The sequence below is a fragment of the Telmatherina bonti genome (assembly GCF_933228915.1).
Source record: "Telmatherina bonti genome assembly, chromosome: 20".
In the NCBI taxonomy this organism is placed as follows: domain Eukaryota; kingdom Metazoa; phylum Chordata; class Actinopteri; order Atheriniformes; family Telmatherinidae; genus Telmatherina; species Telmatherina bonti.
Genome location: NC_136618.1, coordinates 10,716,737 through 10,742,984, shown reverse-complemented (window position 1 = coordinate 10,742,984; position 26,248 = coordinate 10,716,737). Strand labels below are relative to the sequence as shown.

General features: G+C 42.5%; 1 protein-coding gene across 1 annotated transcript in view; it reads right to left on the bottom strand.

Moving 5' to 3' along the window:
* ntng1a (netrin g1a) overlaps positions 1-26,248 on the bottom strand; it is a gene marked incomplete at both ends in the record, with an annotated part of 138,351 nt that overhangs the window by 24,829 nt on the left and 87,274 nt on the right. Inside the window, one exon of the mRNA XM_079260227.1 lies at positions 14,182-14,358. Within this exon, the coding sequence (XP_079116353.1) occupies positions 14,182-14,358 (177 nt within the window). The remainder of the gene's footprint in view (positions 1-14,181; positions 14,359-26,248) is intronic.

The window sequence follows — 26,248 nt, the reverse complement described above, 5'->3', positions numbered from 1 at the left end:
GATGTCATTACACCGTTTCTGTCAGCATCCATTCGTCCCTGACCTTCACTGTGTCTCACCTGTTTGCTTTGGCGCTGGCTGGACTGCTCTGGAAAGGGGCTTATCTGCTGAAATTCCACCCCAGGCAAAGTTGGTAATTACTTTCCCTGGCTGCCACCATTTTATAGCAATCCATCATCATCTGGAGCTCTTTGGCTATATACAGCCCCGTGATGGTGACAGGCATTGCTAACTGGTTAGCAGCGGCAACGGCTGCCAAAACACAAGCACACAGTGTGCAAGCTGATTGGATTCCTCAGGAGCAAAATTACGGTTTACCTCGCCGGCTCTGTCTCAATGTGTAGATCGGAATTAAAGGTGGCAAGTCTTAAAGTGTCCAGAAGCTAAGTTGGAAGAGGCACAGTTTAAGATTTGAGGGGGAAGAATGGAGGTGTTTGTTGTTGAAGTAGCAGCGGGGGAAAGAGGTTTTTTTTAAAAAAAAAAAACAAAAACAGAAGATGGAAGAAACAAATATTTGAAGGAAAGATTACCGTCACAGCTGCACAGAGCCGAGATGTGGAAAAGAAAGAGTAAACAAGCCTGGTCTCTGGGGTGGTTGGGGGTGTTGTGGGGGAGAGAGAGCGAGAGGAAAAAAAAAAAGAAATGGTGCAAGAACAGGCGGAGGCTGAGAAAGAAAAGGGGAAAAAAAAGGTAAGGAGGAGGAAGAATGACAGGATGCAAAACAATAGTCAACCAGTTTTACAGGGAAGAAAGTCAGAACAGCGCTAGAAAGAAAACTCAAAAACAGTAAAAAATAAAAGAGTGAAAGCATAAACCAATGGATATTATGTGTGTGTGTGTGTGTGTGTGAGACAGGGAGAGCATAGCTGTGTGCACACAAGAAGAGCGTGTGTGGATTCATAAACATATGGCACCAGCCAAAATCATGGTGGTGCAGCAAGTCTGATGAGAAAACCTCACTTTTTACACAAAGCAGCCAGTTTCATGAGGAGAAGAAAGAAACGCTCAAATCAAACACCTTCCTTTCTGAGTCATGCAGCGGAAAGATGCAATGGAACTGGAGCTGATTAAATCCCATAATAACCACAAACACTTAAATTTGTGCAGTTTTACCAAGCGGCCATCGGTTTAAAGTGAAGCCTGCGCAGAAGTGCCAAAAATTGCAGTTCCTCCCTCATCCACTAGGGGGTTTCAGCCAGTCAACACCATTTACCTTTTGCCCACCTACTGTATCTCTTAGCTGGTTAGCTCCTGGTAGCTCCGGGTTGGCTCAGATAGCTCTTAGCTACAGGCATGTCGGAGTTTGATACATGCCAATCATCCACCCTGATGCTCACAGCCTCTAGGAGAGAGGACACACGTGACACTGCTAAGATGGCGATGGTAGGAACCGCCCAATGAGCTTCGTAACCTACGGGTGACGTCACCGAGGCTTTGTCCATCTTTTGTATACAGTTCATAGGTTTTACTCACTGGTGCCTTATCCGGTTCAACTTGCTTGTGAACAGAATTTTCAGCCAATCAAAGGGCAGCAACTCAGTGCATGTAGTCACATGGTCAAGATGACCTGCTGAACTTCAGTTTGTCAGAGTTGCTATGTTTTCTTTACAGTTTTTGCAAAATAAAAGCGATATTTCTAACATTTCAATTGCAATTTGCAGCTGTTTCCACTGAGGGGTGTTTAGTACATATTCTGGTACAATCTTCCCCACGAGACTCCACTTTGAGAAGAATAGATACAATTCATTCATACATTCACTATCCTAACCGCTTAGTCTGATGAAGGGTTGCAGGGAAGCTGGAGCCTAAGCCAGCAGTCTTTATTGATACAAATACATTGTGTTGCAAGGTTTTCCTCTTGCTGCGGAGGAATTGTGGCTTTTGAAGAACTCAAGAGTGTATCTTTGTGTGCGGGTGTTAATCATAACTCTGGCTGTGACATCTTCCATCATGCTGGGAAACTGGTTTTCGGCTCTACAGACAGCTGGAATGGATACCATTCCATCCATCCATGGAGCAAGACAGGACAAAAGACGAAAGTGTGGATAATGTCCTGTCCTTTGCGGCGACCCATGTCTGAACACGTAATTTATCTGTTTATAAAATTTTCTCTTTAATTATTTGTAAAAAGAGTTCTGTCTCCTTCTCTGTCCATACAAACTGTGTCATCTTCACTTGAAATGAACTGGTAATGTGACCCCAGTCAGGTCAGGTAAAGTGTTTCCATGACACTTTTGTCATATAATTCTACATTTACACATCTGAAAAACCGCCTCATGAGAATGTAAAAACTTTTTGGTGACATTTTAGTGTATTTTTTATTTAGGTATTTCCAATACCAGTTTTTTTAATTATGAGATTTAGTGGAACTCCAGTGGTAATGGAACACAGCTGATGAGGAAAACAGAGGATTTAAGTGGTTTAAAGTTGGCATGGTTATTGCTCTGAGTATTTCAGAAACCGCTGATCTACTGGCATTTTCACACACAACGATCTCTAGGCTTTACAGAGAATGGTCTGAATAACAGAAAATACCCAGCGAGCAGCAGTTGTCTGGACCAGAATATCTTGCTGATGTCAGAGGTCAGAGGAGAATGGACAGACTGGTTGGAGATGATAGAAACAGCAGCAGAAAACCACCCAGGATGCCACTAATGTCAGCTAAAAATAGGAAACTGAGGCTAAAATTCTCAGACTCAACAGAACTGGACAGTAGTAGATGGAACAAACTCGTCTGGTCTCATGAGTCTAAAATCTGCTGCAACATTCAGATGGTAGGGTCAGAATTAGGTGGAAACAAGATGAAGGCCTTGTATCAGCAGCTCAGACAACCAGATGGTGTGATGTTGTGGGGAATATTTTATGAGCACACTTTGCACCACTGAGTACCAACTGAGCGTGGTTTAAACATCACAGCCTTACACACCATGTCCATTAGGGGTGGGAAATTGAATTAAAAAATTGAGTATCGGGACTTTTTGCTTCACAATTTCAAAATAAATTTTTTTGTTAAAAAATTTAATTAAAAAAAAAAAAAATCCATTATAAAGTTTTGGTAATTTTTATTGTTTTTATTGATTTTTTACTTGTCATTTTGGGCATTATAGCAGCAGAATGATGGTCTGGCTACTGTGTTGTTTTTCCTAACTGAAATCAAGAAAAATGAATAGCTAAAGATTTGTTTGTAATCTACAACAAAATGTAATCTGCAGCAACTGAGCGATGCCATCACGTGTATCTGGAGCTAAATCTGAGGAACGTTTCCAACACCTTGATCAATCTATGCTACAAAGAATTACGGCCGTTCTAAAGGCATGATGAGGTCCAACCTGGTACTGGCAAGGCCAACATCCATAAGTAACGTTGTATTGTTCAGCCATGGGGACGTCCAATGATGCATTGAGCACCTCCTTTTCATTTCTTTGCTGCTTTTCCTTCATGTACAATTATATGACAGTAGTCTCTACACATTAATTACATGTCTGTCAGTAGGGTTCATTTGAGTAGGTTTTTTTTCCTTTTTAATTGTTGTGTTCTTTTTCTTTCTTTTATGGTATTTTTAACTCTGTAAAACACTTTGGTCAGCGTGTACTGTGCTTAAATGTGCTATATAAACAAAACTTACTTATGGCCCTTTTCCATTAGTACCAGCTCGTCTCAACTTATCTCACCTCGGGTTGGTTTGCAGGGTTTTCCACTTGGCTTTTGCGCCCGTTCACCAGTACTTTCTTTGTAACTCTTCAGCCCAGGTTCTAAGCGAGCTGAGTCGGGTTGTGTGTGACGTTGCCAGACTGCTTTCTGCTATTGGTCAGGGGCGTGCCCAATCAGAGGTCAGGGAGTGATACCACTGGAAGAGCGACTCCAACTTGCAAGTTGATGACATTACGTGGCAAGCAATGGTGCAACAAAAGTCTGTTCCATGGTCCAACACTAAACTGGAATGGAAAAGAAATGGGATCGAGCTGAGACGAGTTGAGGCGAGTTAAGTTGAGACAAGCGGATCCTAATGAAAAAGAGGCATTACTCACTACTGGCATCATTAACATTCCTCCTCTTTTTGGAGGTCTTCCTGGATAAAAGCTGCTCTACATGTTGATCTGTCTTTCCTGTCCTCTCCACCCCAACCAGTCCAGGCAGATGGCTGTCCTCCCTGAGCCGGGTTCTGCTGAGGGTTTTCCCTTCATGTTAAAAGGGAGTTTTTTCCTTCTCACTGTCGCCTCATGCATCAAGATTCAACGCAACCTGTTGGTGTCTCTTAGCTAGACTATTTATGATAAGCTGGCTCAAACCGATGTGTCTGTAAGATGCCCTGAGATTACACGGTTGTGAAGTGCAGCGCTACACAAATAAAGCTGAACTGAATTAAATATTGTGAACAAACATGTGATTTACATTTCTTTCAGTGTGTGTAGTTGCTTATTAGCTCATGAGTGGAGATGTCACAGAAACAAGTGATTACTGAAGCTAGCTCTTGAAGCCTGAATCATAAAGCATACAGTGTGTTCATGACCCATTTACAGTAATTGTGTTCACGCATGAAAGACTGAAAATCAGGGTTATAAGTTCAGATGGGATTTGTTCTCCACACAAGAAAGGAGATCAATCAAGTGAAGCTCCTTTGTTAACATGAGTGAAAAATGTGTGTTTGGTTTCATTTCCAGCGTCGACATCTCTAGTTTGGACGGAAGGTTGCAGCATCCGGCAACTTTGCACTGACTCATACGAAGACAGCAGCAGAACATAAACGCTCTGTGAAAGCCTCTCAGAAATCAAACCGGTGTGTGTAACCTCCCGATGTGTCAGCGCTTCTCGTCATTCCCATCTGGAATGCAGAAGTAGGATGACTGTGTGCCCGCTCTTCGTATGCAGGGGAGGAATCACTCCAGAGAAGCCCACTGCATGTTCATGCCCTGCGCTGCTTTGATCAAACGGAGATCCATACACTCTGACTGGCTTTGGCTAAATCTGAACAAGTGTCTGTTGATCCTGGCCTGACAAGGTAATCTACTCATTCTGCCAGGTTGTGGATAAACAAAGACTTTTTTTCCCCAAAGTGTTACAGATCGCATGGAAAAAGTGCCATTTGTTTTACTCTCTTATGCCTGATGAAGAGTTCTGATGCCAGCAGGAGAGACTTTGGGTTATTAATGTCAGTCATGATATCAAACAACATATTAAAGCACACATCGTGTACAAGTGTGAGAAGTAAAAAGCAGTCGCTGCAGGGGATTGAAGGTTTTTCTTATGGCTGTCATAACAACTAGAACTCACCTCAGCAACTGAACACCTACAAGGATGCTCAGCAAGGCTGCGCTGCTTTATATAATGTTCCTGTTTATGTCACACAAGTCACAGCAGTACCAGCTCCCAGGTACAGTAAATCTCTCACTGGATTCATGATAATACTCATTATGGAGAATACAGGATATAATATTTAATACCTCTGCTCCGAACTGCAAACAGAAGCGCCAGCACAAAGACAAGGGTGCAGCTTAAATCTGATTTAATGCAACTCTTTCATGTGTTCTACCACATCGCTGAGAAATAAATAGTTATGTTAACAGACAAATAGTTGAGAAAAGCAGCAAGTTATGTGAAATAAGTTTAAATGTTTTCTTTATTTATACATAAAAGTAAACAATAATGTCAAAGATGGCAGAAATATTCATGTGTTGAGTTACATGATGATTTAATAGTATTATTTGATCTTTCTATGTACTGCTTCGATGTAAAACTTTGTAAAACGATGACAAGTTTTACCACAAAATGATTTGATATTAAGTAAATAAATATTTAATGTTTTCCTGGATCCATTGAAAGCTTTAGTGCAGTTATTTCCATTCAGATGGATTAAAAAAAAAACATTCATGCATGTAAATGAACAGTCTGAGCAATATCTTATATATTGAACCTAAAAATGTCCAAATTATTAAAAAAAATAAAATAAATAAAAGTAAAAAAAAAATTACTGATATTTGTACACATTAAGCAACATTTTTTAAAATAGCTATCCACGGTGGTTTTAAAGCTGGCAGTGCTGAATGAAGTGAGGACTGTCAAATAGGACAAACATCCAATCAGCTTCGACTGAAACAATAAAATGTTGTATAAATACCAATGCTGTCAAGTAGCTTCAATTTTAACATATTTGTAGGATTCACTTGTAACTGTGAAAATACTACATTTTTTATTTTATTTATTCATCCATTCTAAAGCTTTACTGCCCACAGCGTTACATCAAATTCACCCATCCAGACCCAAACCATGAAAAAATGATCAGATAAGTAAAGTTTTTTATGAGGTCTTTATTTGTCCCTTTAACAAAATGTAAAAGGGATTTTTTACCATTTATTAGCAGGTGATGTCATATTTTTTATAGTAGCTGTAACCTTCTGCTTTCAGGTGTTCATTACGGGGCTGAAGACAAAAATCCGATTGTGTTCAACAGGATTTTGAACAAACTTAAACCATAAAGTGCTGCCAAATGTCTGAGAAACTGTATGTATCATATGTCTCACACTGGGTTCTGATGGCTTCAAGGTTTACATGGATGAAAAGGAGCATGATGGTGCCCTGTGAAGTGGTCATGCCATTTTCCAGGGGTGTCTGAATGTCCAGAGAGCAGTAGTGCACCCACAGTTCCCCACAATGCATCTAGAAAAACAGTGAGCATCAACAGACCACAATGCATTGCAGGCAGGAGTTCAAAGTGGCGCAGGTGACACAAACATCAAAGCAGGTTGAGAAAAAAAAAAACTATAGATCCTTCATTTTGTATCTTTATTTGTTGAATAATATATGGAACGATATGGATATGGAACGATGCGTGGTGGTTGCCATGGTGACAACCAGTAGTCATGTGATCTGTGAGGAGGAGAATATATCCAGCTTCGTGTCCAAATCGCCAACAGAATGAGTTCACTATGTAGCGTGCCATACTATGCAGCCCTGTGTAGTAAATGAAGGTGTTGTGGAAAAAAGTCTGTCCATGACGAGGAGTCTGGTTCTAAAGTGGAAAAGATTACAAGGTTTATTGAACAGAAAACAAGAAAGAACAGAGCAATACAAATTGCACTTTGGAGAGACAGTTCAGAGGTCCAACGCAGTGGGAAGTCTGAAAATGCTCTAACCAAGTTCCAGACTAAACCATCCTTTTACCCTCGCTTAAGGGCGAGAATTGCCCGCCCTAAACTTCTGTTGTTCTAATCAAGAATGGTCTGTTTTAGTAAATCAGACCACAGAGTGCAGACATCTCAAGGCCCCGGCATTATGTATGTCTGTAAAGACATTGAGCAGACCACAACAAAGGTTTAGGGAGTGGGGTGGACATTTGGTCACATGACGCTTTACAACAGAAAAAAACACAAAATACATCTGCTATTAAAAACTTTAACCATTATAGTTTCTTTAACAACCCATTTTATTCACTAAGGACATGTGAGCTTGCAAAATTAATATGACTGGACAGCAATCAGTCCAATATTTCAACACCGCGTAAAACCATTTCCTATTGATCTCCTGAATCAGATCAAATTTAGCTGAAAGCATCGTGGCGAAATTTACAATATAAAACTGTTATCCACTAAACTGTTGTAACAGTTGAATTAGGATTTACACCCTTAGAAACTAATGGATTGTTTCTGAATGAATGAATGAAGCAGAATTAATCATAACAATATTGACATATTAATCACAGATTTACTTTTTTAAATAAAGTTTTTAAAGATCTTTTTCTAGCAAATTGTTCCGTTTGGCAGCATAATAAACGCCTGATGGTAACTCTTGGCTTTGACATCCGATTCATCCGGAGAATGACTGTAATGTCTATTTTTAAGCTATTTCTTGCAACACGTGACACACATGTGAAGCGGTTTGGAGGGAAGGTTGCTGAGGAAAATACACAAACAGACACAAACAGCTTCCACTGAGAAGGATTGTTTTACCAGCGACGGCGCGCTCACTGCACCGAACCAGGACACATTTATACCGTCTAAAATAAAGTTTTCAGAGGCCAGCAGCTGCCGCCCCCCCCCACTCCTGCACCGCCAACTTCTGTTCCCCTCAGCATCCTCAGTCCTACAGTGAAATGAACTGCCATGGTTAATTCTCCGACTGATCCCTCTCCTTCTGGAAGGAAACGAGAATGAGTGAGGATGAGAGGAGGGTGGGCGAGAGAGCAACACAACCCCCCTCCCCGTCACCCCCCCTCTCCTCCTAAAGGGGCCAAGTTAGCTGTGACAAAGAGTGATGCCCACTTCTCCTCCCTCCATCTTTACCATCCATTTCTTTCCCCATCACTCTTTAAATCCTGTTCTTCTTCTGCGTTCTAAATGCGGCGCCATTGTGAGGCGACGTATCAACAGCCCCGAACTCCACACCCCCTCCAGAGGATGATTCATTGACCGCCTTATCCCGTCAGACGACTTGATGGGCATAGTAAAAAAGAAATTAAAGCTTAATTACATTTTCATCTTTGATGAATTTGCGTCTGTGGAGACGCCATATGCTCGCTGGCTTCACAAGGAAACGCGAAGGAGGAGAGAGTTTGGGTAATTACAACGTGGCACGGGGTGCATTTTTCTGTCAGACTCGTGCGTTTTCTTCTCTGTTCAGGAAGGATAACCTTGCATTCCAATAGATTTCTTTTTGCAGCATTATTACATTATGGATTTTGCCTCCTCAAAGACAAAGTATAATAATGCATTTTCTAGCAGGACTGTTTTTCATCACTTTTGCAGTGTGTGTTTGTGCCCTTGTGCATGAAAGATGGAAGGAGTGCGTGTGTCGATCTGTATGAGCACCTGTGTGTGTGTGTGTCACCTTTTTTTTTAATAATGTGCTGTCAATCTGGGCTCTGGGAATGGCTATTTCACTAACCCTCCCTAAGTCTCATAACATGGACCCTTCGGGGAGCCAGAATAAGTCATCAATGGCTCGCGGCCGAGGGTCCTCGAGCACCGCCAAGAGAGGCAGAAATCACAGCGGATGCAATAAAAAGACAGGCCAGGATAAAAGTTGGGCTTTGAGGAGAATGCCAGTGCATATAAACTTAAAGTCCTGCTGCTCATCACTTTGAATTGGCTGGTGCATGAGAGCCACATTCAGGTGAGGCCGTGTCACTGCATAATGACAACATTAATGAGGACAACTACAGAGTTTTAGTTTCATGCATATTATGAAATAAGCAACACTGATTGCAGGCAATCAGTGAGTGCTACATATGTGTTGCTAGCTGGACCTGATTTTTGTCTTCAGAACTGCCTTAATTCTCAGCGTTACAAGCTGTGTTTCCGTGACACTTTGACTTGTGCAAAAACTACAAATTGCAATAAAAAAAAAAACACTAATGGAAACACCTACATTTTAAAAAAGATTTAAAATATTGCTAAAAAGATTTTACGCTCTCATAAGGTGGTTTTTCATACCACGTTTCGATACAGAAAAAGTATAATGGAAACAATTTTTCTGCATTTATGTGTCTCTGGACGTGACGTGTGTGGGGGGGGTCGTGTGACCAGTTCATTTCCGGTAAAGATGGCGTGGTGTGAAACAAACAACGCAACGAAAATATAATGAGCGAGAAAAGCTTCGAAAAGTATGAAATTCTCTGCAGCAAGTAGAAAACCCCAACAGAACGCTACAAGGCAACTTTGCAATTCTTGTAAAATCTCATCAACCAGATGAGATCTTACAAGAACTGAGGCTAATGTGCAAAACGCTGTTCAGTGGAAACACCTTTCATCACAACTGTTTGTTGCTTTTGTTTCGCAAAAAAATGTCATGGAAACGCAGCTACAGATTCAACGAGGTGTTGGAAAGATTCCTCTGAGATTTTTGACATGAAGCATCACACAGTTGCTGCACATCCATGATGAGAATCTCCTGTTCCACCACGTCCAAAGGCTGCTCCGTTGGACTGAGATCTGGTGACTGTGGAGGCCGTTGGAGGACAGTGAACTCATCGTCATGGTGGAGATGATGTGAGCTTTGTGACATGGTGCATCATCCTGCTGGAAGTTTCCATCAGAAGATGCTACACTGTGCTCATAAAAGAATGGAAATGTTCAGTAATAATACTTTTTGTTTGGTCTTTTTCTGCCCAACGCATGCTGAGCTCTCCAACAAAGCGACAGATAATCAAACATGTTCACCAAGAATTTAAGGATTAAAAATGACGTTGAAGTAAATTGAAATCTTTGAACTTGTTTGGCTTCTTCATGACACTTTATGTCGTGCTTTTACAACTCTTGTGTAACCAAAAATAAACACAAAAAAAATGCTTTTCAATGCATGGTGGTATTAAAAACTCTTCTTCCACATCATATGATGTGGAAGAATCATCATATCTTACTGTAGCTCTTCACACATTTGCGGTTCGTCACTAGTTACTCACAAAGGGTCAGAGCAGGCAGGTGACACGGATTCAGCAGAGGCTCAACTGAAGACCATGATTATGTCAGAACCGATCCAGAACAGCCGGTCTCGCCTGAGACTAAGCGTGTGACTAAAACTCTGCATCAGCTTGACATTGGGCTCGTTTCTGCCCCCCCTCCATCTAAATACAGGAGGGAAAAAACTCACCATTACAGGAAAACGTTTCCATTTGTTCAACCTGGGCAATGCTACAGTTTGTGAATTATAGCCTGTTTGCTGTTTCATCCAGACAACTGCTGCTCACGTTTATCTTCCTCACAGCATTCTGAACCATACAGATGGTGGTGTGTGAAAATTCCAGCAGATCAGCAGTTTCCAGCCTGTCTGGGACCTGCAACTAGTCAAGGCCCCCAATCTTCTGTCTGGCTCATTCTAAACTTCAGCAAGTCACCAGAGGTTCTTCAGCCTTTTGAATAACCTCCCCAAGTTAACATATGTTGGAGTATGTGACCCCCACATCCACACAACCCCTTCTGACAGCCGAGTGATGGTGTGTATATCAGATGGCTCATCTTGCAGGATTATCTAAATTTCAGGCTGGAAAACTGTCAGATTCCTCATAAATAAGGAGAGTAAAGTGGTTTTTGACGTTTCACAGTTGAGACAAGGCATGTACACGCCCAACATCAGCTTCCTTTACAGATAAAATACCAGGTTTAGATCATCAATATGACACGTGTACTAACTTTGTTGTCGATGCGTTAATGGGGTAAAAAAGGAAGTTGCAAAATAGAACGAATTTATCTGTGCATTAACAATTTAATTTTGTTATTCATTTATTTTCTTTACTGCTCAGTCCAATATGGGGGTTGAGGGGGAGCCTGAGGCCATCACAACGGTCATCAGGCAAGAGGCAGGTACATGCTAGACTGGTCACCAGTCCATTGCAGGGCCAACACAAAGGCAAACAACCATTCACGTTCACAATCATTCTGAGGGACAATTTAGAGTAATCAATTAAACTAACTTGTCTTTGGATGGTTGGAGTAAGACATAGTACCTTGAAAGAACCCAGCTTTTTGATAAATGTAGGTTGTATCCATGTCATGGGCTCTAGGGTTCGGTAGGCAGGCGGTCTGAAATTGGCCCGGTTACACAAATGATCATTTAAAATGTGCAGGCTGGTAAGTGCCTGCCTAATCTCATGCAATCAAAATTGTAAGACACCATTAAAAACTCGCAATGTTAGCCAAGTTTTTTAATAGCAGTCCCAGACTATTTAACTTTGTATGTCATGACAACCAGTAGCGTATCAACGTTTTTTTCCTCAAAGAAAAGTTGTTGAAGCTTCTCTAGCAGGGTCATCCTTCCGGTGAGAATGTCATCCAACTTTGTGAACGTACGTAGACCATTAGCATAGTGCAGTAATGTCAAAAAGCTGAGTAGCAATCTGCTTGTTTACGTAGATAATTTTATATGGTGGAATGGACGACACTTCACACACCGTTGTGATGATATGAGAGGAAAAGGCAGAGCAGGGTACGTGCAGTGCAAGAGTTATGCAGCTTCTCTGTCTGGCCAGGAGGAGGTGCTGTGGAATATATATATATAAACTGGGAGACACAGCCTACCCGAACTGGGCACCACTGGTTATATAGTTTTTGCAATTTTTTGGTGACCCCTGACCTTCAGTTTGAGAACCACTGGTCTTGGCCAAACTAACGCCTGCCATGTGATTGGTTGATGCAGGTTAACACAATGTAAGTGTTAGACTAGTTAACCCTGTTTCTGGTCCAGTTGGTTTGGGTATGTAACATCTGAACTCAGTGTTTTTATATCACTGCTTTTTCAAATGAACATTTCATGGACATTATTAACTTTTATCTCAACCATCAGCTAAAAATACAATTTTTTAAAATTATTATTTATCCAAAACAAACAGAAAAATGTGAGTAAACATTTCTCTCTGGCCTTTTTCTTAGTGTGAACACGTTATATTGTAAATAAAGCTGTTGTTGACTTCCTGCTCTTCACTTTAGTGATGTTATGACTGCATGTGCAGAGTTCTGTCTGACACTGTGTCCTTGCTTTGTTTGCGCCACAGGAAGAGCAGATGTTATTTTTCTCCCGGGGAACAAAAATACAGAATAGACAGCAGAAATTTGGAGGGGAAGAAAAAAAAGGAAAACAGAGATTAGAGAACAATACAGCCCATTTTCTACTGGTAGTAAAAAGCTTTGCTTCTTCAACTTCTTTTAAGAGTGAATCCGATGTGAAAAACAAATAAATGAGCCAAATTAATTAATGAATTAATTAATTCATTAATTAATTTTATTTTACAATTTAATGATATATTTATTTTTATAACTTGTCCAGTACAGCATTAAAGCAAGCAAAATAGTGGTCTGATTGCTTCTTTGTGTTTGCTTTTTAATCATTACTTAAGACCATTACACAACTACTAATATACTAATATTTTGTCTGAATAATTCACACAGAAGACCTCGGGCCTGTGATGGACTGGCGACATGTCCAGAGTGCAACCCGCTTCGGGTTACTGGGATTGACTCCATTCCATCCAGTGGAGGAGTTTAAATATCTCGGGGTCTTGTTCATGACTGAGGGAAGGATGGAGCGTGAGACCGACAGACGGATCGGTGCAGCGTCTGCAGACTCTGCGCCGGTCTGTCGTGGTGAAGAAGGAGCTGAGCCAAAAGGCGAAACGCTCAATTTATCAGTCAAAATACGTTCCTACCCTCACCTATGGTCATGAGCTGCGAGTCGTGACCGAAAGAACAAGATCTCGTATACAGGCGGCTGAAATGAGTTTCCTCCGCAGGGTGGCCGGGCTCTCCCTTAGAGATAGGGTGAGGAGCTCTGTCATCTGGGAGGGCCTCAGAGTAGAGCCACTGCTCCTCCGCATCGAGAGGAACCAGTTGAGGTGGTTAGGGCATCTGGCCAGGATGCCTCCTGGACCTCCCTGGTGAGGTGTTCCAGGCACGTCCCTCTGGGAGGAGACCCCGGGGGAGACCCAGGACACGCTGGAGGGATTATATCTCTCGGCTGGCCTGGGAACGCCTCAGGATTCCCCCGCAGAGTTGGCAAATGTGGCTGGGGAGATGGAAGTCTGGGCTTCCCTGCTTAGGCTGCTGCCCCCGTGACCCGACTCTGGATAAGCAGCGGAGAACTTCTGAATGGATGGATGGATGGATGGATGTAATATTTGCAATTTGAAGTCATTCATTTGCATTGGTCTCAGTGTGTAAAGGCCAGACGCTTCACCAGGGTAGTACTTATGTCATGAGGCTGAATGCTTTCCTGGCTTAATACAGGGCAGTAGAGGAAACCAAATGAGGTGTGAACACAAGTGGTCCTTTCAGCTAAAACACTGACTTCACGCTGTGTGTGTTTAAGGCAGAAATATGGCAGTAAAACTACAGGCCAGGCAGAGCCAACCAGCTGTAGCTCATATAGCCTGATGCTTTTATCTACATGCATCATTCCTTATAAAATCCTCCTTTAGATGAGTTTTTGTCTTTTAAAATGCTGGGATACAAGTCATATGCGCTTTGACAGTGATTCAGTGTAACATCTTGTAAGAATAATTCATTGTGACTTTTTAAACACTACTGCGCAGCGCTGCCCTCTTGCCAAAACTCTCCAAGATGACACACAAGACATCACTAATTGGACTCTACCTTTCATCACTTGTCTGTTAAAAACTTTACTAATTCCTGCACTGCCAAGTTGCTCATCCTTTTAATTAGTCACCATCTTGGTGGTGTGTGTTCATGGGTGCCTTTCTACTCACAGATATTTGCTGTGCCCTTGGGGATGGGCAGGTAGGAGCCGGCGCTCCACGCTCGCCCTTGGTAGTTCCTCTTGCAGCGGCCGCAGTCGGGGCCGGTGGTGTTGTGTTCACACTCACAGCTCAGCTTCTCTTTGTCATACACACAGCTGTTGGCGTGAAGATTGCACTTGCACCTGTCAAAAGAAGGAGAGAGAAGGGCTTGTTTAGGACGGGGATGAAAGAGGACGACCAGCATCAACATGGGTGATATTTTCCACCGCCGAGTGAGATGCAGACAGCTTATTTATTTTGTTGGATGGCGTAGCTGAAAGGCAGAACGTCCTTGATAAGAGGTGGCACTAGAACACACAGAAACTACTTCAAGAGGTGCTAGTTCAAAGGAGACAGCCGACTGCACAAACAAATCTAACATCATTATTTCCTCGATCCCTTCCTCTCGGGGAGGTAGCTCAGTTTTAATTGTCTCACAGGAGGATGCATAATTGTGACACGGTCACAGCCGATAGGCGAAGGAGGATGGGAACGGGAAAAAAGGACCGAGAAGTGTGAGAGGTGGGCCGAGAAAAACAAGCCAAAGTTAAATTGTGGAACAAGCACTTGCAGAATGAAGGCATTTAAAGGCTTGTAGCTCTGCAAGACGATGGATAGATGTGAGCTAGCCAGAGGGCAGCACAGAGCAACAGCACGACTACCTTCTCCGTGACAAATTAATATGAGATGAGATTGCAGAGGCATATTTTCAGTTTGGAAAAGGAGGGACTCCCTTAAGGTGCACTAAATCCTCGCTCACAACCCGCTCACCAGAGCCTCCATTTAACAAAAACCTCAGCAGGTTCATTTTCTGCTGTGACTAGATGAGTTTGAGGGGGTATCTATCTGTTAAATTAATTTATGAGCCTCATGCTGCATGAAGTATTCAGAGAAATACGGTGAATTTCTGGACTGCAGGAGACAACAGCGTGACTGATTGCTGAAACATTTTAACACAAAACAGTGAACATGTGGGGATGAGAAACCCTAAAATATACTTTTTTAAAAATGGTTTAATCTAAGAATGATCATATTTAAGTCTGTGATCTGAGTATATTCCTTGTTTTATAGCGTATCTTTATTTATATAGAAATGAAAATTGTACTCGACATCCAGTAAAAGTCTGATGCTGTGATTAAATTGCAGCAAAGTATTTTCTTTTTAATGTTTCCCAGCATTACTCCCTGATATCTAATCCGAAGCACATGGTTTGCTTTGATGATTTGGGGACATCCTGTAAGAATAAGGACATTGAAAAATATATCCTGAGTTTATACACACACACACACACACACACACACACACACACACACACACACACACACACACACACACACACACACACACACACACAGGTGAAAGATCTGTTGGACCACAGCTCTAACGCAGTTCAAAACAATCAATGGTTCTTAAAAGTGGGTTGACACCATATATTACATGTCTGGCTTGCTTTTGCCCATTTTTTTGCGACTTTACGAGAAAATGTGACTGTCGCGGCACATAAGATGATGTCATATTTCACGTAATTACAGATGCTCACATTTTACCACAATACTGACTCAACCATTCATCTCTGTAGAACATTTCATAAACATTTAGCTTACATTTTTGATGCTATGCGCACCTCAGATGACTACAGTAAATATTTTGGGGTTCAACATCCAACGACAGAGTTTTCACACTGTATCTACCTGTTCTTAATCAGTTTCGTAAATCCAACCCACTTCCAGCTGTAGGAACTTTGTTGTTAAATACTTTAACAGTTTAGAAAGATAACATGTTTCTGTCTTTGCCTCTTGTTGTTGATTATATTTAGGCAAACTGGTTATGCATACACTGCAGGTTGAGTTTTATTTGGACCTTAAGTTTCAGCAGGGAAGGTTGGCTGAAAGGATTCAAATTTGATGAAACATAATCCATCCTAAAGCTTGTCAACACAGCCAGAATGATACAAATATATTGGGTTTGAGGCTGAATGCAACACTTCTAATGTTACTGCTTACTCTGCACAGCTTAGACCAATCTTCCACCAATCCATAACAATGATATCAAAGTTACATGAATGGAAAACAGTTGAACACAGACAAAGCTGTTTATTTCAACGGTCCACACTCGTCTGGTTGTAGAGACACAGTGATGTAAGCCTGGTTGCATCCAAACAAAAAATAAATGACTTTTTCAGGATAGTTGCTGAATTAAAGTGAATTTGATCCTCAACAATCAAAGGACACTCAGTAACCACTTTGAGGTCCACCTTGCTTGAACCTGGTTGGACCGTCCCATGCCTTCAGAACTGCCTTAATTCATGGTGGCATAGACTCAACAAGGTGTTAATAAAATTACTCCAAGATATGCTCCTTAATGACAAGATAGCATCACACAATCTCAGTTGGACTGAGATCTGGTGACTGTGGAGGCCGTTGGAGGAGAGCGAACTCATCGTCATGTTGGAGATGATGTGCCTTCATGACATGGGGCATCATCCGGCTGGAAGTTTCCATCAGAAGATGATAGACTTTAGTCATGACGGGATAGACGTGGGCAGCAGCCACATTCAGGTAGGCTGTGCTGGTTAAACCATGGACCTAAAGTGAGCCAAGAAAATGTCCCACACATCATGTCACCAGCAGCAGCCTGAACTGTTCATCCAAGGCAGAATGGATCCATGTTTTCATGATGTTTCCAGCTGATTCTGATCTTACAATCTAAATGTGGAGCTGAAATGGAGACTCATCAGACCAGACCAGCAACGTTTCTCCATCTTCTATCGTCCAGTGCTGGTGAGTCTGAGTGAATTGTAGCCTCAGTTTCCTCTTAGCTGACAGGAGTGGCACCCGGTGTTGGTCTTCCGCTGTAGACCATCTGCTTCAATGTTGGATGTGTTGTGTGCTTAGAAATGTTACTCTGCATATCTTGGTTGGAACAAGTGCTAATTGGACTTCTTGTTGCCTTTCTATCATCTCCAACCAGTCTGCCCATTCTCCTCTGATTTTTGACATTAACATGACGTTTTGGTCCAGAAATCTGCTGCTCACTGGATATTCTCTGTTCTTCAGATCATTCTCTGTAAAACCCGGAGACAGCTGTGTGTAAAAGTCGGAGTAGATCAGCAGTTTCTAGAATATTCAGACCAACAATCATGTCAAAAGTCACTAAAATCGCTTTTCTTTCTCATTCTGATGCCGTTTAATCTTCATCTCATCATGTCTACATGAATAAATGCATTAAGTTGCATCTAACAATGGAACAAGTGTACCTAATAAAGTGACCAGTGAGTGTATAAACACTGAGATGTGGTGTGACAAAGTGGAAAATAGTTGCTGAGGTTGGGCAAGTGATCATGTGGAGATAAAAGCCAAGGCTAGATCAGAATCAGTTCCCATACGGCTCCACCAGCGTGCTTTCAGTCAGGTTTTCACTGCACGTGTATGTGTGTGTACGTATATGTGTGCGTTCGATGTAGTGTGAAACAACTTCACACGGACCCTTTGTGGTTTAACCTTCAGCTACTTTCAACATCGGCAACATTTTAATCAGCATCCAGAAATGATATCGCCGTCGGCATAATGATTGCGACCGCCAGGGAGGCCTGGAGGGTCTCACACCGACCAGCGCTGTTCCGCTTCCAATCATTGTCAGATCCTGAATGTGGACGCCAGGGGAGGCTGCCTCACTGCTGCACCCGCAACATCATCTTCACAAATGACTATTTTATCAGCATTTCAATGGAAGATTTCCTCCAGGGTTTCCAATGTTGCGTCTTCATTTCTTCACACTGGCTCGTCGTCTCGTGACCCTCTAACTGTGCTCGCATGAGACCCTCCATGTCGCCTACGAGTTCGTCTTTTTAAACTCTGCTCCAGAAACTGCTCCATTATTGAATATTCATTGCACTAAGGCGTCTTTGTTTGTGTGCGGTGCTCTCAAAGTGATATTGCTGCAGGCATAACTGAGGGTGCCAGCCACCGCTGAGTTAAAGGGCTCAATATGTATGCATGAAATTACCCACAAGGCTGTGGGCTTAAATTGCTTCACCAGCAGAAAAATAATAATAATAAAAAAAACTTTCACTGAAGTTTTGATTTTATTTTGTCTGAGCAGAAAACATATTTTTGTATCTTACAAGGGTTTAAAGTTCTCCTTGAAATGTGGGGGTGACAGGCGATATTGGTGGGTAAGAACTTGTTATTTCTCTTCGTGCTGGTGCAGCCCGCTGAGACTTAACTTACCTGGGGCAGTTTGTTTATGACCTCTGCAGTAATGAGATTCTGACTGACACTGGGGTGGAGACGATGGTCTTGCCTTCTGATTGGCTATGTCAGCAGCGACAAACAAAAAAACAATGCAACAGAAAGCTGTGGTTTTCGAATCAACCGAGACAGAGAAAATATGTCACTTCAACCATCAGAAAATCAGGCAAAAATCGGCTGTTTATACCCCCCCACACACGCACACACACACACACACACACACACACACACACACACACACACACACAACCCCAGAGGTGAAGATTGAAACACTGGTGGTATGCTGAGAACATCATGCTTATTGCAAAGACTCAGCTGAAGCCATCAGGGTTCGTGGAGGGTGTGGACCCAATTGCAGGCTGATGAAGCAGGGAGCATGGACGTGAAGGACTCCAAGGTTTATTTAAATAACAAAATAAAAACAAGACTTTGAAAACTTGTAAGCATGGACTTGATCCATGGAAACATTACGATAACATGTCACCTACTTGGTGGAGGTAATAATAAAACACAAAAACAGGGCTGAACATGACAACCTGACTATAAAAACCAGTCAGTCACCAGACAGTGACTGAAAATGCTGATTAGACCCACGTTGTAGTTATTTAGGATTCATATTACATCTTTATTGGATCCAGGATTCTTTCTAGGTTTCATTCACGTCAAGTTTTCTGAGATCTCAACTTGAAAAATATTTGTAGCAACAAAATTTGGTAAAACTCTCTTCATAGGCACATTTCAGAAGATTAAAAGTTTCCGATCTTTCATGCTTTTTGTCGCAGCTTTTGAGTCATTTATGGCAAAGTCGGTGATGAGGAGTGAAAATATGACGCGACTTATAAATGACTGAATAAAAGAATCGCAGGAATCACAACTGAAGCGACTGGACTTGTAAAACCATGGATGCTGCAGGTTTTAAAGCTGGATCAGGCACCATGTGGCATGAAAATTATTCACAATTTTCATTTGAAAACTATTAATTGTTCAGCTTTTTGTAAAAATGGACCAACATGGAGGAATGTGTCTAACACTTTCTTGTTCTATTTAATAAAAAAAAAAAATCAAAGCTGTTTTGAAGCCAAAAGTAGAACCAGACAGAACGTTTTATTTATTGTTCTGGTTTATATCACACGACGGGGCGCTAACCAGCAGAGACCAGTCTGGAATCTTTACAATCCAAAGAGCCATTTTAGCTTTCAGATCAGCTGAAACACAGTTTATTGTTGAAGAACCCCGTTCTCAGCTGCATTTCAGTAGTTTTTATTCAAAGCTATTTTTGGTTTATTTTAAGTTCAAATCTGCACGTTTCTTTAAAGCTAGAATTGATCATGATTTTGATTGTTTTATTTAATGTTATTTACTTTTCCTTGCTTTTTGTTCTATTTTTAAATTATGCTTCTTGTTTTCTAATGTTCTGCTGTCTCTGTAAAGCACTTTGAATTACCCTCTTGGTGAATAATCTTTCCGTGTCTCAGCCCAGCTATATGAAACTTGTATAAACCAAATGACCTCTAGAAAAAAGACAACTTAAAAACTTTATTTTAATCTAATGAAATAAATTTGCTATTTTCAAGAGCCACAATTTAATTTCTATTTAAGATTTTGAAATAAGAAAAAAAAAGGATGGATTTTTTTTTTCCTGAAAATTATGTATGAAAAGAGAGAAAAAAAAAAGCAAATATCCATCCATTCCCCGCTGCTTATTCAGGATCGGGTCGTGGGGGCAGCAGCCTTCTCTCTCCCCAGCCACGTTTGCCAATTCTGTGGGGGGGATCCAAGGGCGTTCCCAGGGCAGCAAAGAAATATAATCCCTCCAGCGTGTCCTGGGTCTTCCCCGGGGTCTCCTCCTGCAGGGACGTGCCCAGAACACCTCACCAGGGAGACGTTGAGGAGGGATCCTGGCAAGATGCCCGAGCCACCTCAACTGGCTCCTCTCAGTGTGGAGGAGCAGCGGCTCTACTTTAAGCCACTCCTGGATGACCGAGCTTCTCACCCCATCTTTAAGGGAAAGCCCGGCCACCCTGCGGAGGAAACTCATTTCAGCCGCCTGTATATACGAGATCTAGTTCTTTTGGTCACGACCCACAGCTCATGACCATAGGTGAAGGTAGGATCAATCTCCTCCACTTGAGGCAGGACCTGATTCCCGACCCGGAGAGGGCAATCCACTCTATTTCGGCTGAGGACCATGGTCTCAGATTTGAAGGGGGCTGACTCTCACTTGGCTGCGAATTGCTGAAACGGGAGCTGTAGATCACAGCTAGATGACGCCAACAGGACCACATCGTCCGCAAAAAGCAGAAACCCAATCCTGAGGCCACCAAACCGGATCCCCTCAACACCTTGACAGCGCCTAGAAATTCTGTCCATAAAAGTTCTGAACATAATTGGTAATAAAGGGCAGCCTTGGCGGAGTCCAACCCCCATTATTTTTATTTCAAAAGATTTGTTGGTTCTTTATTATTGTAGCCTTATTAAGAGCCACTGTGGGAGGTCCAAAGAGCCCCTTGCATTTGTGGAACTGCGGGTTGGAGATCCCTAACCTTCATCAAAAAAGTCTGTTGCTGGTTCCAAACTTTTTCCCGTTTATAACTACATTAGCTCTTGAGTTTCTGGCTACTTAAAATGCTGCACACAGTTTTGATATCTTTTCCAGAGCTTTGCTTTGCCTTTTGTAAGTTTATAGGCAGTTCTCTTGTCCTTGTCCCATTTTCACTTTGACATACATCATCAACTATAGAAAGGAACACATTCATAACATGGTGGGACCTCCAGTAAAGTCGTAGAGACATCGCAAAGACAAATGATAGAATTATAGACCAGAGATCAGTTTCATCTTTTTTTTTTTTCATCTGTACAAACTGTCATGGATTTCCAAGGCCTGGTGTGTGTGTTGTTCCCTCTTTATGGTGTTTACTGGAGGCGTAGTCAAGCAGCACAGCTAAGTGGAATCAGGATTATGGCGCCTCACCTGCTTATAAACCCCAGGCTGATCATCATTCTACGCTGGATTGTTGGATCGTCTCCAAGGTGTTTTTTTGCCTACCAGAGACCAACCACCGCCTTAACGGTTACCTGCCTGTCCTGCCGATCTTGCTTGTTGAGCCATTCGCCCAACTCAGCTAGTACTGGCTGCCTGGATCCTCTTTCTCATCCGGAACCTGTCTGCCTGCATTCCCAGATACTGCTGAGATCCTCGAACATCTATCACCTGGTCATCTCAGTCATTATTCAACAAAACAGTTAAGACCCAATCACTAACCAGTTCCTTGGGTTCATTTTCTCTTTGCGACACAAACAAGGATTCTCAATACCTTTATAAAATCAACACAGGCCAAAAACTGCACAAAGCTCATAAAAAACCTTAAACAGGTCTGAAAATTTCCCATTTTCCTCTCAACATAATTTCATTTCACCACTTTCATTCCCATCTATTGCTCCAGTTTGCTCAGAGCAGCATGAAAGCCAAGTAAGCCCCTAATTAATTGTAATTATCCTCAATCCAAGCCTACAACATCCCTGATGTGCATAGCTGCTGATCCCAACAAATTGAGCCGACTAACTCAACATGGTCCTTAAGTGAGTTAACTAAGTGAAGCTATTAAATTTCAATATAACGCCCAGGTGTTTTCATACTCAAGACAATCGGGTCAAACGTTCAGTTAATAAGCACTTTTTTTTTTTTTAGCATGTGTCTGCATTCAGTGTCTGTAAAACACACTGGGGGTTGCATGAGAGGCAAGCAGAGTGAGTGTGGGAAGTATGGAGGGCCAGCTGGTTCAGAAAACACTACGGCTTAATTATGTGTGATGAAAATAAAGTAGAAGAAGAGCAGTGGAGTGAAAAAGGTCTGGAGGTGTGTGCATGGGCAACTTGTTGTCAGTGTCATGGTTAAATGCACGCAGAAGGAATTTATTGGAAGATTTATTTGTCTCTTCTGATCTTCACAAAAACAACACACATCTCTGTTGCTATATGAACTATCTGCATCTTTCCCTTTAACCAGAAGTTTCCAGACACTGTCCGTAGCGGCTAAAACACATCAGCCTGCCTGCTAACACGCTAGCTGCTAATTGCTTTCTCTACTTATTTCCCCCCACCTGGGCTGCAGTGCATTGTGGGAAAGTGGAAGGAGCAAAATCTCAGCAGTGGCTCTCCAGGGATAGACCCCAGACCCTCCAACCATCTTCTAATTAAAATCAGCCCTTCACATCTTTCCTTTTTTCATCTCACTTCAAAGTAGGTAGTTGGAGAAAGGTGGATGGTGTGAGAAAGTGGGTGGCAGCTTTCCTCAACCAACTGCTCTTTACACAGCAAATGTTTGGTTAACATCATAACAAAGAGCCAATTAAATGACAGAGATGTTCAGAAAATACATTTACAATAACAGTTTCTGAGACTAACGTAGCAGAAAGTGATTGGAGGCCAGAAAGTTTTGGGAAGCTACACAGCATGTCTTCATTTCGGTTTCCCAGAGGAAACACTGGAAGTTGCCAATTAAAACATGGGCTCAAAACACACAAAACTGCTGAAATATGGCAACAAAATATCAAATCAAAGGGTTTCGGATTATTTTTTGTCCTGTACAGTGTTGATTATTAAACACTCCAATCAGTGTCTGCTTTCACACTGCACTCAGTGAAAAGAACCAGACCTTTTAAATGATGTATTCCTATATTTGCCAGCAGTGGTGCTGCCTCAAGAATTATTAGAAAAAAAAAAACCAAGACAAACAACCAACAAACAGGAAAACTTACATATCAACTGATGAATGCATTAGAGCAAAGGTTTGGTATGAAGGCTGAATCAAACAAAGAACCTCATTGATGGAACTAAAAATGTAATGGAAAAAAAAACCCACTATTCAGAAAAGATGACTAAATTCTGGTGAATGAAGTAAAACTGATACCTTAGGATGAAATGTACTCATCAAATGTCTTTCCAGCTTCTTGCCTGGAAACTGTTAAGTAAAACAAACTTGTGCTTTGAATCAGCTCATTTAGAGCTCAACAAAAGCTTTACAAGCAACTTGATTGAATGGAAAAACCAAAAACAGATGCAAAAAAATAAGCATTTTCAAAATAAAAACCACATGGCCACCTGTGTAGCATAACGCACCAAGGAACCAGGGTGCTATGATGGCAAATTGGCTACTGGAACACGAAGTAGATGACACTGGACATGAAAGGCAAATAAAGTACTGTTGGAATGTTACTATGCAAGTAACCCTAGTGAGCGGGGCCATATGAAGTATCTGTGGGACATATAGATACTTCGATACCCACAGTCCACATTGACACCAAAACACCTAGTAGGACAATGTTTCAACATATGCAAATGGCGGCTGCTACAATCACAGTAAGAGATTGAGGAGATGCAACACTCTAATACTGCAAGGGGGACCACTGGGGAAGGGGGGTATGGGGGCGATAACATCAACTCCCCCATTGAGACTGGGTACCAAGCCCCAGAAATAGAGATAATAGGGAATAATCAGATTCAGAGACAACTTCATAGCTAGCAGAGACGGCGCCCACTGGTAGGAATTAATGATGTACCACCAGAAAGCCTTCGAACTGAGGTGAATGCAGCAATAAGTACAATCCCTACCATGACCATGGTTCATTGGTTTCAGCTGAAACCAATGAGCTGATGTACAGTACAGCAACAGTGATCCTGGAGAAGCTTGGCCGACATAACATTAAGGGCAAGAAATAGGCACTATAGGAGGCACTAGAGGAGGTTAGAAATCAAGATCAATGCAACTTGAAGGGAAGTTAGTCAACTGTCAGAACTCCAGACGGGCACAACCGTGAAAAGGGTGCCAGGGAGGTACAGCCAGATGTCCATATCTGAGGCCCTGGAAACTGCCAAACAAAGACTCCAAGCATTAGCTGTGCAACTGACGAGATACACAAGAGAGGTTGAGTGGCAGAGTAATACTACACAAGCTGAAAGGCTGGAGACAGAACAATACTGGAAAGGCCTATGGGAGAAGGAGGCATCACATAACAGTGAAGCACAGTTGTTAAAAGACCTCAGAGCAGACCACAGCTCCCTTCCTAAACAAGGTCCAGTTACCATCACAGTGGCAGATATCCAGCATAGACTCTCAGGTATGAAGAACTGGTCAGCGCCTGGCCCTGATATGATCCATACTACTAGCCTACTGGTTAAACAGGCTGAGTTCACTCCATGAGTGCCTGGCAGCACAAATGAACAAATTCCTGAGGGATGGGACTCACCCTGAATGTCTGATCAAGGGGCAAACAGTCCTGATAAAGAAAGACCCCCACAAGGGATCAGTCCCATCCAACTACTGGCCAATAACCTGCCTCTTTATAACATGGAAGCTCCTGTCAGGCAACACAGCGGCTAAGGTAAGTGGGCACATGGATCAATATATGGCGGAGACACAGAAAGGCGTTGGCAAAGGAACCAGAGGATCCAAATACCAGCTGCTGGTTGACAGAACAGTCACCCAAGACTGCAAAACCAGACAGACAAACCTGTGCCCCGCCTGGTTTGAAAGCCTACGACTCAATGCCACACACATGGATCCTGGAATAAGGACCTTCACAAGGACCAGCATAAGGACCTTCATTGCAAACTTAATGAGGCTGTGGCAGACCACCCTGGAGGCCAACTTGCACAATCAAATGTGGCATATATCAAGGAGATGCCCTGTCCCCGCCAATGTTCTGTATAGGCCTGAACCCCCTCAACCAACTCATCAACATGACTGGCTATGGATACCAACTCAGGAATGGGGCCACCATCAGCCACCGCCTGTACATGGATGACATCAAGGTGTACGCTACACCACCAGGATCTACAGCAGGGACATTGAAATGTCATTTGGACTGGAGAAATGTGGGTGGATGATAAAAAAGACAGGGAAGCTAATCCATACGGAAGGCATTGCACTCCCGGGTTAGGGACGGATAACAGATGTGAGGAAAGCGACAAGTACCTGGGCATAGCACAGGCGAATGGCAACCATGAAGAAGCAACAAGGAAAGCTGCCACAGCTAAATACCTGCAATGAGTGAGGCAAGTACTGAGAAGTCAGCTCAATGACAAGAACAAGATCCGGGCAATTAACAGGTAAGCCCTGCCAGTGATCAGATACCATGCTGGCATAATAAGCTGGCCAAAGGAGGAAGCTCAGACCACAAATGTCAAAACACGGAAGCTGCTCACCATGCATAGAGAGTTCCACCCCAAGTCCAGTGTCCAGCGACTATGCACTAAGCGCAAAGAATGGGGTTGGGGACTAGTGGGCATCGAGGCCACTATCCAAGATTAAACTTCCAAGCTCCACAAATACATCGGGAAGAGGGCACCAAGGGATGAAGCACTTGAATGTCAATGGAGTCTGGAGGAACACAAGATGGAAGAACCATCATGGGAGGAAAAGCCCCTGCATGGGATGTACCACCGGCAGATCACCGAAGTGGCCAATATAAACAAGTCCTATCAATGGCTGGAGAGGGCTGGACTGAAGGACAGCACAGAGGCACTAATCCTGGCAGCACAGGAGCAGGCCCTGAGCACCAGAGCAATCTAGGCCCAGATCTACCATACCAGGCAGGATCCCAGGTGCACACTATGCAAAGGAGCCCCTGAAACAATCCAGCACATAACAGCAGGGTGCAAGACACTGCCAGGCAAAGAATACATTGAGCGATATAACCAAGTAGCTGGCATAGTGTACAGGAACATCTGTGCAGAATATGGACCGGAGACCCCTAAGTCCTCGTGGGAAACTCCTCCCAAGGTG